The sequence below is a fragment of the Apis dorsata genome, unplaced genomic scaffold (assembly GCF_000469605.1).
Source record: "Apis dorsata unplaced genomic scaffold, Apis dorsata 1.3 scaffold_163, whole genome shotgun sequence".
NCBI lineage: Eukaryota > Metazoa > Arthropoda > Insecta > Hymenoptera > Apidae > Apis > Apis dorsata.
The window spans coordinates 40,395-53,267 of NW_006263452.1; the positions used below are offsets into that span (position 1 = coordinate 40,395).

Genomic DNA, 12,873 nt, shown 5'->3' on the forward strand with positions numbered 1-12,873 from the left:
TCAGAAAACTATTACAACTTTTATTATATTATTATATTATTTCAATTTTCTTTTTTAAATGATTTATTTCTTTCCTTTTATTATTTAAAAGAATTCATAATATAAAAATATATAAATATAATAAAAATATAATATATACAAGTATAATTTAATATATAATAATTTTATAAATATCTTGATTTAGAGCTTAAAGATTAATTTGATATAAATTTTTCTCAGATTGTACTAAAAATAGTTCAAAATATAAAATAATATCTATTATTAAAGTTTACAACTATTTTTTTTCAAAATGTCTTAAGTATTGTGCATTCATTCAATTATTGATATTGTTAATTAGGAATGCCTATTGTAATATCATATTTAACTAATGGATCATTAAGATAAGCACACCATGTAAAGCCTGATGGATATCCTGAAAAAATTATGTACAAAATTTTAAATTAATGTTTTCAATTAAACAACTTAAGATATTATATATGAATATTTAATAATTAAAAATTTATTAAGAAAATTTTTCATTATATCATTATTTTTTATTATTATAATGTATAATAATGTATAATAAAATAATGTATTAAATAATGTATAAAAAATATATGAAGCAATTATCTACTAGTATATAACATATTATATATATTTATAGTATACTATATATAGTATACTATATATATCATGTATATCATGTTTGCTTTAAAATACATCGTAAAATAAAAGTTTAATATATATACTTACAATTATATTATATAGTAAATGATTTTCATATGTTCACAAAATGTGATTGAAATGAAATATCAAAATGTATTGCCTTTTTTCCAGCTGCATGCAAGTAATCCCTGGATTAGTCAGTGGTTAGTGACAAATACCTATGTTTTAGAAAAATATACACATAAGGTATATCAGACTTAGCAAAAAATTTCTATGAACTAATTAATCTACATAAATGAAAAGGTTCTTTACAGAAATACAATTGTACCTCCACCAAAAAAACATATATTATGTGTTGATCTTTATTTATAACATTTGTAACAATAATATAAAAGTGCTTTACATTTGTTTTATATAAAAGTAGAATAATTCTGTTCATTTACAGATTAAGTATTTTCAAACGGAATATAAAAGTATACAATATATTAATTATACTTTTTACATAATATGATATGTTCAATTAGGACGGAATTCAGATATATATTTAGATTGTTGTATGTTTTTTATAACATTAATCAAATATTCGCAATTATTTCAAATTGCGATCAATTAATATCATTTTAACAATTAAATAAATTGTCTTAACTTAAATGAATACTGGAATTATTTTTTTTAAAACCAAAAATATAAAATTCATCTATAATATTAAAATTTAACTATATAACATAATTTGTATATACATAATTTTTCAATATTACTATTGAAAAATTATATAATATTATGTATATAATATATATACGTATATATATCATTTTTATAAAATTCATTGTGTAATTATTATAAAAGCATGTATCAAATGTTTTATGAATTTTAAAATAAAACTCGATTTATGAAGAATAATAATAATATAATGGAATGATTATACTTTTTTTTTTTTCTCAGGTATTTATCTCTATTATTATTTTTTTATGTTTAACATAATATGTCATTATAAAATGGTGAATATTATTTGTATTACTCAAAAATAAAATGGAATAAGTGAAAATTACAAAATATTTGATATTACATGTAAATTTTGATGATATATAAAATATAAATCACATTAAAATACTACTATTATCAAACAATTATATAATATAAATATTTGAATAAAACTTTTAGTAATTTTTTATCGCAATAAAAAATAATATCAAATTTTTTTGCATATTTTTAATATATTATTTGTAGTAGTTGTTTGTAATTCAACTATTTATATTAATAATTAATGTCAATTTGCTACTGTTTTACATGATTTGCGATATAAATTTTTCATATGTATAACAAACATAGATTCTAGGAACATATAATTGATTGCTTTAATTATTTTGAATTATGATTATATCATAATCATCAAGTAATTAATTTTAGTTATTTACTACCAAAATTCGGCATCAAAAAAAAGGTACGAAATATTAACTTGCCTCTAGGCTTGTACTTAAGATGGTCCTCAATGAATTGACAAGGACAACGGGCGGAGACACAATGACGTGGTGGAACAGATAAACCCGCGATGTCTCTATTACGTTCCTGTGAGTCTATAACCAGATCAAGTCTGCGGCGCACAAAGTGATGTGCCCATCGAGATGCATACCTCAGCAACAGCAACTCCGCCCGTTCCTGTCAACACATACCATCATCATTCAGAAACCTAGAGCTGAAGTAGCCTAAATCTGTTTTTATATACATTAATAATAATGTATATAACTTATTTATGAAATTTGAAAAATCTGTTATATATAAAATATGTAATTAAACATAAAGACATAACAGATTACAAAATTTTTTTTTTAACAGAAATTTTTATCATTTTTTGTTTAACCAAAATTTGTTATTCACCATTATTCACCATTCATATTCACCATTTTACTTAAAAATATTTTCTATATATAAACTACATTTTTCTACATCAAATGAATTATTCTGAATTATATGATATCCAAATATTATGTACAATTATATGCAATATTAAAAATAAAGCTTGTAATACATACACATATGTGTAATTATACAAGATTTATACAAATATTAATTTGAATTCTAAATATTTAATAACATATTAATTAACAAATAATATAATAAAAAATAGTATTAATTATAGTCAAGTATAATAATCCATATCACCAAAAAATAACTCTAAAAAATGTTTCATATATTAATATTATTTAGAAATTTAATTGCAATTATTACAAATAAAAATCTTATATAATTAAGTACATTATAAGTACTTTTCATATTTCATATAATTTAATTTTGTTTTATTAATTTTTAATAAAACAAATTTTGATTATTCATCTACTTTTAATAATATCACTCATATTATTAACAAATAATTAAATCTATTTAAATTCTTTGATTTTTAATATATCTTTCATTTAATTTTTCAAAAAAATAAATTTCTAAATAAATTTTTATTAATATTAAAATAATTTGTATAAGTTAAAAAGTTTCTTTTTAAATTTATCAATATTGCTTTAAACAATACTGATTTTAATTTTGTTATATATTTTTATTTGTTATATGTATATTAAACAATATTGTTTTAAATGCCTCTATCTTTAAGAAAACTACTCCAGCTAGGACAGAAATCTCTGCCTTGAACATGAGGTTTATTACGTAACCATTCTTCTATATATTGACACGGACATAAAGCTGATGCTAAATGACGAGGTGAAGAAGGATTTCCACCTTCCTCATCTACTGTCCAATCCAATCGTCGACGTAAATAATCCTTTGCCCAACGTTGTACATAGCGGCAGAATACTTGTTCACTTTTACCCTAATAGTTTTTAATTTATTATACAAAAAATATATTGTGAAGTTCACAAAAAAAAAAAAAGGAAAAAAAATATATATTTTTATGATATATATAAATAATGTTTTTATAATATATACATATTGAAATTTTGTAAAAATAAAAAATTCAAGATAATTAATAAATTTAATTTTTATAAAATAATTATTTAAAATAAAAATTATGTACCTGTTTGCGAGAAATTCTAGTAGTTGTATTGCCTTGTATTACAATATCACTATCATCTATATCCATTCGCTGTTGTAACTCCCTTTTTCGACGCATTTCAGAATTTCCATCTTCTCCTATTATTCTTCCTTCGCGTTCTTCTCGTTCTATAATTTCTTGTAATTTTTTCTATTATAAAACAAATTAAGTTTTAAATATATTAATTATATTCAAATATATTATATATTGATTAAATTTTGAATATATTAATAAATATATAAAAGAAATATATAATAAAATACAAAAATTTTCAAAAAATTGATAATTTTAATTAAAAGAAATTTTTTTTTTATACAAACTCAATTACATTAAGCTCTAAATGTTTAAATTAAATACATATTCAATGACACTTACAATGCAATCTGTAGTATCAAAGTATATGAAGCAAAGATTGACTTTGTGACATGAAATCTTTCCTCTATCATCCAATCCAAGCAATATTTTATGTCGAAGTAAATGCTTGTTCACTTGCCCCATACATTTTTCAAGATTATGATTCAATTTTATCTTGATGAACATGCAAAAAAATATTGCAGCAGCATTGAGGACTAACCACATAACGCCAAGCCCAAATAAAGTAAGACCAGTAACTCCAGAAAATAATAAGCCAAGCAATACAATAAATGCAGTAAATATCCAAAGAACAAGAATCCTTTTGTAACATACATTATACATATTGAAACGTACATCATTCACAAGCAACTCCATTATATGTACGTAATCTTCTACTGTAAGCTATAAAAATATAATTTATATAGATATGAATGTAAAATTTATAAAAAATAATTTTAAATATTATAAATATATAAAAAAATATTTATAAAAAAAAATAAAATTCAATTGGAAATGTACCGTTAAACCTTGAGCCATTAATTCTTCTGGTACTAATTCTGGACGAAATTTAGCTGGAGTAATCCATGGCCATCTAGTATTGATTGGTAAAAGAGTAACTATAGTATCCCCATTGGCAAAACCTTGTCTAATATTTCCAATAGATGTACTTATAATATTATTAGTAACACTTCTACCATTGGATATATCTCGGAGATCAATAGTCTTCAAAGAAGCACTTTTAGGATCAGAAACTCTTATTTCAGATGGTAAATTAAGTTCTGGACTTTCAGATGTAATAGAACGACTTAAACCTGACCTATCTAAATTAATTTGGACGGATTCAGTTGATATCACAGCACCTCTATATTCATGATTTTTTATTTGTTGATTATCTGAATTATCAACAGATTTTCCAATTTTTTCAACATTCACTGTTATTGATTCTGGTTTTATTACAGCTGGTGTATTTGTTTTAGTTTTTTCTTCTATATTATCATTATTTTTAACAGGTGCTTCATCTTCAAATTGGACCCAATTTTTTGTTCTTGAAGATATATTAGGTGAATTAACTACTGATACATGATCAGTTGTATCTTGTGAACTCATTTTCACTAAAGAAATAATAAAAAAACAAATAAATGATATATATAAAGAAAATCATTTCATATAAAATCATTTCATGTATTCAAAAATATTAAACATATTTTGTTATATGTATAATCTATGGAATGATTTTATTTAAGAATTTCATATATATTAAATTAATTATACATATATTTATCAAATGTAATGTCAAATGTTATTAAATAGAGATTTAAAAAAATAGGGAGTGTCTATAAAGATGTATTTTATAATATAAACATGAATTAAAATATAGATATATATAAAATATGAAAGTATAATAAAAAATTAAAGCATTACGTTAAATAATATTTTTAATAACAAAATTATAAAATTTCAAAATAAAAATTATAAATTCGTATAAAATGCGAACCATGTATATATGCATGAAAACTAAAATTTGCAAAAATATTTACGTATATACAATTTTTATTATTAATACAACGAAGATAATATTATATATTTATATTTAATATATTATACGTAGAAAAATTATATAATTAAATCTTTCTTACCTATCGTGATATGACCTATCTCATATCCGTGAGGTGAAAAGGTACGTAATACATGAAATCAAGGTGTGCAGCATTGCGATACGAAAAACAAGGGTGGGGCAAAAAATACTATAACGATATTGTATAATAATGTATATATATTTGTATATATGATAATTTGCCATAAATGTGTATGCATGTATCATTATCTGTATCATTCTTGAATATCTAATACGTATATAAGTAAACAATTGCGTATATATATCAATAAATATAATAATATGCATTATTTTGTAAGATTATATACGTTTTTGGTATAGTTATATATATATATATATATATATATATATATATATAAAATGTATAAAATATTAATATATATATATTAATTAAAATTAATTCACTTATATACACTTTTGTAATTTACAGATATAAATATATTTTTACAGGTATACATACGATTAAGAATAATATTTACTTGTTAAAGACAATTGTTTCTCATAACATTATTAAGATTAAAATATATATGTAGAAATATTATTGATATATTATAAAATATTTACGTTTCATTATCGTGAAATTCTATTAAATATAATTCAATGCAATGATAATTATAAATGTATTCAAATATGTTCAAATAGTTACAAAGTCTAATTATGTTTTTGCTAATGTATGTTTATTACATCAAAAAAAAAATATGTTTATGACATATTTGCAACAAGTTAATAGAATAAAAAGAAATTATAATACTTATCAGTGGAAAAATATATCACAAACTAAATTTTTTGTTGTATCAGCTAGTTTTTTATTTAATTTATTTAAACCTAAAGAAGAAAAAGATGATATTGAAGAATTAAAAATGACAATTAAACGATCAATTTTATTAATTCAGGTTAGATATAATATTTTTATATTATAATAATTGATAATAATTGATAATGATAATATAATAAAAATTAAATATATTGCATAAGTAATCAAGTATTGAATATAATTTTTTATTTTAATATCATTTCAACATAAATAATTCTTTCTAATATTTATAGAAACAAGAATTTCTAAAAGCGGAACAAATGTTGCATGTTGCTTTAAATCAAGCACAAATTTTACAACATTATGATGGTATAACTTATGTATATGATGTAATGGCAAATTTAGCATATGAGATAAATGATTTTAAAAAAGCAGAAAATTTATTTATATCAGTTTTAAAAAGATTAATAACTAAAGGAATTCCACAAGATGATTTAGCAGTCATTCATATTAGTCTTAAAATTGCTGATATTTATGATAAGATAGGAGATACACAGTAAGCAATCATATAGTTTTATTTATTTTTCAATTGTATTTTTTTTAGATTCTTTATAAAATATATTTGATAATTTAATACAAAATATTTTACCATTATTTAGAAAAGCAGAAAATGGATATAAATTTTGTTTACAACATTTACAAAATCATTTGATTAAAGATAGTCAAAATCAGGATATATTACAATTGTTAGGTTTGACATTGGAAAAATATGCATCTATGCTTTTTTCGCAATCACAATATGCTAATGCCTTTGAATATTTTATTCAAGCTTATGATATATCTATAAAAATAAATGGTGAAAAAAATGAACAAACTGTTATTTTATTGAATAATTTAGGAAGCGTTTGTTATATGTTACAAAAATATGATCAAACTATTCAATATTTATCTAAAGCTGCAGAACTAGGTAATACTAACATTATTTTATTATCTTTATATTAGTTTAAATATATGAATTATATTTTTAGGAAAAAAATTACCAGATATGATTGAATTAGGTTCTGTTTATGTCAATTTGGGAAATACATTTATTGCAAAAGGACTTTATGAAGAAGCAAAAAAAAGTTGTAGTGAAGGAGAATATTTAGCAAAAGCTAGAAATGATAATGAAACTATAATAGAGGCTAAAAAATGTTTTGAACAATTAAAAAGTTTAATATCTTAATATAAAATATTAAATATGATTATTTCAAGTTTATTTTAAATTATAAATATATTAATATTGTGTGTTATATTAAATTATATATAATATATATTGTAATTATATATAATATAATTGTATGATATATCAGTTTACATAATGAAAAAGTATTAAATATATTTTATTTATAATATAAGATTATATATTTATGATATATTTGTTACACTTTTTTAAATAATTGATAAAATAATAATTTTATATCATATATAATATATTATTGAATTTATTAAAATATAAAAATTCTATTCTTCTAAAAAATTCCATTCTTTTAGAAAATTTATGAGATTTTACTCTTTTCCTTTTTAATAAAACTTAAAATTTCTTATAATATAGCAATTGATACAACTATAAACAAAATTTATGATATTTTATTTGAAATTAAAACCATGATTTTTTTAATTATATAGAATGATATTTTTTTTATATTTATAAAACTATTTATGAACATATATGAATATAGTATAAAAGATATATAAAAGATATATCAATTCACAATATAAACAAATTTTTAAGACAAGTTTTATAAAAAAAAACATTATTTCATATAGTTGAACACAAAATGGTTTATACAAATAAATATATGTAATATTAAAAATCAATATTAATATTTAAAAAAAATATATCACGAATGTATCAATATTTGATTTTATATTATTCTTCTTATTTTTCTTCATATTATTTCTTACGAGATTAATTATAGATTATTTTAATATTTTCCAATACATGTTAATAATTTTTTTAGTTTTCTATTTATGATATTTCTTATTTATGACAAATAATATTTAAAATTGTACTGATTTTTATCTTTGTATTCGCTCTATTATTTTTCATATTACTAACATTTATAATAATCATACAGCATTGCTTTCACTGGTATTCATGCTATATAACATATTAGAATAGTCATTAATATTCATTAAGTAATATAATTACAATATTGTAAAAATATAAACTCCAATTTTGAGTTCTTATTATAGCAGTCAAATGAATTATTAAGTGATCACAATATGTTGAAAAAAATGTAATATAAAACTATTCATATTCTGCTATAAGTACCATCATATATACACCTAAGAGAAGTGCAATAATTTCTTTTACAGATTGTCTAAAATTAGTATCTGTTAAAAGTTCTGGTATTACAGAAACTGTAGCTATATAAATAAATCCACCAGCTGTAAATGGAAGAATCCACATAGTTGCAAGATCACCTGAAAAATTTAATAAAAAAACTAAATTGAAATTTTTAATTAAAAGATATTTAATATTTAATTAAAAGATTTATAAACATAATATTTTAAATTTAATTTCAAAATAAATATAATATCATTTATTTATATTTGTTTAAAGTATTATAATTTATTCTTACCCATGCCTTCTGCTAATAATGATACATAAGTTCCCAACAATGCACCTATAGCAGTACTAAGTTGAAGCATCATAGCCTGTAATTAAATTAACATTAAATTAATTAATTAAAATTAAATTATTATTATATAATATTAAAAATTTCTTTTGTTAATTATATGTTTTTTTATATCTTACTTTTTGTTTGCTATAACCACTTTGTATTAAAATAGCAAAGTCTCCTATTTCATGAGGTACTTCATGTAATAAAATTGTAAATGTAGTAATATAACCAATATTTTTTCCAGCTAAATAACTAGCTCCAATAGCAAGACCATCTGTAAAATTATGTAAAAAATCTGCAACTAAATTTAAATAACCAGCAATTTTAATTTCATTTTGTATATTTTTTGTTTCTTTTTCTTTAGAAATAGCATCAAATTTATCAATATCTTTTTGTAATTTATTATCATCTTTGTTTTCTTTTGATAGATTTTTTGTAATACTTATCTTATGTGTATGTAAATGGCTATGATCACTTTTAATAATTCTCACTGCTTTTTCAACAATTAAAAACATGATAATACCTAATAATACACATAAGCCAACAGACATATCATGTCCATGATTTGATTCTTCATCATCTTTATTATGAGAATTTGTATATGAATGTACTTCTTCAGAAGATTCATACATATGAGGAATTAAAGCATGAGGAATTAAATGTAAAAATGCATCTCCCAATAAACCACCAGATGCAAAACTTAATAATACTTTAAGCAATGGTTCACATTCTTTAGTATTATCTAAAGGTACAAAGAATAAAATAAAAAAGGGAGCTGCTGATATAATTAAAGTAGATGCAGTAGCTTTAAGAATCACTTTGTTATAAGTTCTGTCAGATAAAACTGACTTATATTGATGGTCATAATTATCATTTTCATGTTTATGTTTATGTATAATTTCTTTATGATGTATAGAATATTGATTCTGTAAATATGCTTCATTGGCTTCCTTGGTATATTTAAAGCTTGGTGACCTTTCATGTTCATGAGCTTGACAAAGGCTTGGTAAATTTAAAATTATTAGCAATAAAAATGTGCCAAGTGCAATTCGTAAGATCCATTTATTTGTATTATTTCTTTGTTGGTTATTCTCTGTCATTATGATCGTTTTTATAATTTTGCACAAATTTATTAAAATATAGCTGGACTATATATTGTTGTAAGTGCATAAAAGTGCAAAAACTTTAATATTATAATTATGAGAAATAACATTAAAAAATTGCGGCCACGTCACTGGATAATGTGTTATCGGAAAATTGTTTAGTTTTTTTAAAACTAACGTATTAACGTTGGTAACATTGACTTGTTAATAATTCTTAGTTATTGGCTATTCTGATAGCTTGTAAATTTTAAATTCAAGAAATGGTTGCGATAATAATTGAGAATGTACTAATATTTTAAATAAAATGTCAGTAAATTAATCAGTTTGTTATTAATATATAAACATATAATCATAATATTAAAGTATTAAACATGATATAATTTTGTAAAAAGTTTATTTTTATCTTTAAATCATTGTTACGAAAAAATTCGTTATATAGAATCTAAACTGTGGATGGCGGAAATCCTCACAAATATTCCACGTGAATTGTCAAAGAATAAAATTTAGTTAAAAGGTTAGTTAAAAGAAAAGAAAATTTTTTTTGATTTAATTAATGAAATTTTGATATATAGACTTTTAACAGCATGTCACATAATACTTTAAAATCTATGAAACATGGATTTTATGATGCCATTTTTTCAAGTTCGCCTATTAATTTCGATAAAGAAAATATTAATTATCTAAATGAAAAGTAAGTTTTTTTTTTATATTAATATACTATTATTAAAATATTATATATTATTTATTCTACTATCTTATAGAGAAGAAACATGTTCTGACACACTTAATACACCTCAAAAAAGAATTCAAGATCATAATGAAAACAAATGTTTAAAATTTGAAAAACATAAAATATTAGTTGACAATGATATTGAAAATTCAAAAATAACAAGTACGCCTTGTACTATAAATCTTATTCGTTCAAAATCTACAAATATACTTAAAAAAAAACAAACTTTATTCTCTGAAAATGAAGCATCTGATTCAAAATGTAAAATTTCTACAAAAGCATGTACAACCTCATTGAGTGAAAAAATTTTAACTATGCACTCTTATACTCCTAAACAATATAAAATTCATAGTGCTAGTAGTTCAAAAATAAATACCTTACCTTCAAATAAAACACCTATAAAACGTTATTTTAGTGATAATATTTTATCACAAGTTACTCCTGATTGTTTTAATGTTGTTCAAGTTGAAACACCATCTAGTAAATTAAATGAAATTGATATTGAAGATCAAACAGTATATGAAGAAGAAAATACTAATTTAACTGTAGGAATACGTGTTAGACCTTTAAATACAAAGTAAGTTATTATATTTTTGAACTTTTTTTTTTAAAATAATATTATATTATAATATCATATTTTTAATTATAATAATATATATTATTAATAATATTATATAATATTATTTTAATATTTTTTTATATTTTTTATGACTTTAGAGAATTAAATGATTCAAAAATTACATCAGTTATACAAGTATATGGTCAAAACATTATTGTTACTTGTGAATCTATTCAACATACTTTTACATATGATCATTGCTTTATGTCACATGTGGATATATCACAGCCTGGTTATGCTAATCAAGAAATTGTTTTTAAAAATATGGTTCTACCATTGGTGCAAAATGCTTTTGAAGGATATAATGTTTGTTTATTTGCTTATGGACAAACTGGTTCTGGTAAAAGTTATAGCATGATGGGTCAAGAATCTACTCAGATTACTGCATCATCATTTGATGAAGCAATTGGTATTATTCCAAGATTTTGTCAAGAAATATTTGCAAGAATATCTAATAATATGAACATTAAAACTACAGTAGAAATTAGTTATTTTGAAATTTATAATGAGAAAATACATGATCTTTTAACAAATGTTAACAGTGGAGTAAAAAGAGCTCCTCTTAAAGTTAGAGAACATCCTGTATTTGGTCCATATATTGTTGATTTAAGTCAACATTGTGTACAAAACTATAAAGATTTACAAGTATATTTTTAATATATTATATATTAATATATATATATAATAAATATGTTTATTTATAAATATATTTATTTTAGACTTGGCTGAAAGTGGGTAATTCACAAAGAGCTACAGCAGCAACTGGAATGAATGAAAAAAGTTCCAGATCACATAGCATATTTAGTATTATATTAACACAAACTCAAATAAATAATCAATTAGATAATGGAACTATAGATGCTAGTCGTCGAAGTAAAATTAATTTAGTAGATTTAGCAGGAAGTGAGAGATTAAGTCAAACTTGTGCAAGTGGTGATAGATTAAAGGTATTTTATATTATATTTAATTATTTAATTATTATTTAGCAATTTTTTTTATAATATATCATTCATTGTTGTTGTACATTCTATAGGAAGGTGTATCTATTAATAAATCATTATTAACTTTGGGAAAAGTAATTGCATCTTTAGCTGAAAATACAAGTAATCGTAAACGAGGTTTTGTTCCATATCGTGAATCTGTTCTTACATGGCTATTAAAGGTAAGTACTATTAAATTATTAAAATAAAATTTTATGTAAGTAAATAATATTTTTTATTAAATCTTCATTAACAAAATTTTTTATTTTAACAGTCTTTAAATATTACTATATATAGAATATCTATCATTTTTATTTAAATATAATGAAATATTTTTTAATGAAAAAATATTGAAATATTATGAAAA

At 21.0% G+C, this 12,873-nt stretch overlaps 4 protein-coding genes across 11 annotated transcripts in view; 2 read left to right on the top strand and 2 right to left on the bottom strand.

The window, feature by feature from the left end:
- Nucleotides 1-290: 290 nt before the first annotated feature.
- Nucleotides 291-5,821, bottom strand: LOC102673152 (transmembrane protein 268). Of its 5 annotated transcripts, XM_006613818.2 has the most exons (7): nt 5,674-5,821; nt 4,556-5,148; nt 4,058-4,438; nt 3,665-3,832; nt 2,106-2,301; nt 733-816; nt 291-412 (listed from the first exon to the last, which is right to left on the bottom strand). In XM_006613818.2, exons 2-6 carry the CDS (start codon nt 5,141-5,143, stop codon nt 758-760), a joined length of 1,392 nt encoding a protein of 463 aa, XP_006613881.1. In that variant the 5' UTR covers nt 5,144-5,148; nt 5,674-5,821; the 3' UTR covers nt 291-412; nt 733-757. The 5 variants fall into 5 exon arrangements, with proteins under 5 accessions (XP_006613881.1, XP_006613880.1, XP_006613883.1 ...); XM_006613817.2 differs by lacking the exon at nt 733-816; XM_006613820.2 differs by lacking the exon at nt 291-412 and having other exon boundaries at nt 785-863.
- Nucleotides 5,822-6,220: 399 nt separating this feature from the next.
- LOC102672930 (tetratricopeptide repeat protein 19 homolog, mitochondrial) lies at nt 6,221-7,800 on the top strand. The gene is made up of 4 exons (XM_006613815.2): nt 6,221-6,544; nt 6,699-6,961; nt 7,065-7,372; nt 7,434-7,800. Exons 1-4 carry the CDS (start codon nt 6,257-6,259, stop codon nt 7,628-7,630), a joined length of 1,056 nt encoding a protein of 351 aa, XP_006613878.1. The 5' UTR covers nt 6,221-6,256; the 3' UTR covers nt 7,631-7,800.
- A 660-nt stretch (nt 7,801-8,460) lies between these two features.
- On the bottom strand, nt 8,461-10,356 carry LOC102673803 (protein catecholamines up). Its single transcript, XM_006613824.2, has 3 exons — nt 9,209-10,356; nt 9,033-9,108; nt 8,461-8,874 (listed from the first exon to the last, which is right to left on the bottom strand). The coding sequence occupies exons 1-3, from the start codon at nt 10,172-10,174 to the stop codon at nt 8,699-8,701; spliced, it is 1,218 nt and encodes a 405-aa protein (XP_006613887.1). The 5' UTR covers nt 10,175-10,356; the 3' UTR covers nt 8,461-8,698.
- A 114-nt stretch (nt 10,357-10,470) lies between these two features.
- The window catches only part of LOC102674609 (kinesin-like protein KIF14), a 12,998-nt gene continuing 10,595 nt past the window's right edge, over nt 10,471-12,873 (top strand). The window contains exons 1-6 of one of the 4 annotated variants that reach the window (XM_031509573.1): nt 10,480-10,691; nt 10,750-10,868; nt 10,939-11,484; nt 11,625-12,171; nt 12,246-12,473; nt 12,560-12,688. In XM_031509573.1, coding sequence (XP_031365433.1) covers nt 10,762-10,868; nt 10,939-11,484; nt 11,625-12,171; nt 12,246-12,473; nt 12,560-12,688 — 1,557 coding nt within the window. In that variant the 5' untranslated portion in view covers nt 10,480-10,691; nt 10,750-10,761. Of the gene's footprint in view, nt 10,869-10,938; nt 11,485-11,624; nt 12,172-12,245; nt 12,474-12,559; nt 12,689-12,873 lie in introns of all 4 variants that reach the window. The other 3 variants (XM_006613832.2, XM_031509574.1, XM_006613831.2) reach the window with 3 other exon arrangements.

What these genes read in the sequence shown, in the direction of transcription:
- LOC102673803 (XM_006613824.2), bottom strand. Translation starts at nt 10,174, where the DNA reads ATGACAGAGAATAACCAACAAAGAAATAATACAAATAAATGGATCTTA. An exon ending in GTGGTTATAGCAAACAAAAA is followed by an intron (nt 9,109 to 9,208) that starts GTAAGATATAAA and finishes ATTTAATTACAG; the next exon opens with GCTATGATGCTTCAACTTAG. An exon ending in ATTATTAGCAGAAGGCATGG is followed by an intron (nt 8,875 to 9,032) that starts GTAAGAATAAAT and finishes TAAATTTTTCAG; the next exon opens with GTGATCTTGCAACTATGTGG.
- LOC102673152 (XM_006613817.2), bottom strand. Translation starts at nt 5,143, where the DNA reads ATGAGTTCACAAGATACAACTGATCATGTATCAGTAGTTAATTCACCT. An exon ending in TAATGGCTCAAGGTTTAACG is followed by an intron (nt 4,439 to 4,555) that starts GTACATTTCCAA and finishes ATATTTTTATAG; the next exon opens with CTTACAGTAGAAGATTACGT. An exon ending in TCTTAAGTACAAGCCTAGAG is followed by an intron (nt 413 to 2,105) that starts GCAAGTTAATAT and finishes TAATTTTTTCAG; the next exon opens with GATATCCATCAGGCTTTACA.
- LOC102672930 (XM_006613815.2), top strand. Translation starts at nt 6,257, where the DNA reads ATGATAATTATAAATGTATTCAAATATGTTCAAATAGTTACAAAGTCT. An exon ending in GATAAGATAGGAGATACACA is followed by an intron (nt 6,962 to 7,064) that starts GTAAGCAATCAT and finishes ACCATTATTTAG; the next exon opens with AAAAGCAGAAAATGGATATA. An exon ending in ATCTAAAGCTGCAGAACTAG is followed by an intron (nt 7,373 to 7,433) that starts GTAATACTAACA and finishes TTATATTTTTAG; the next exon opens with GAAAAAAATTACCAGATATG.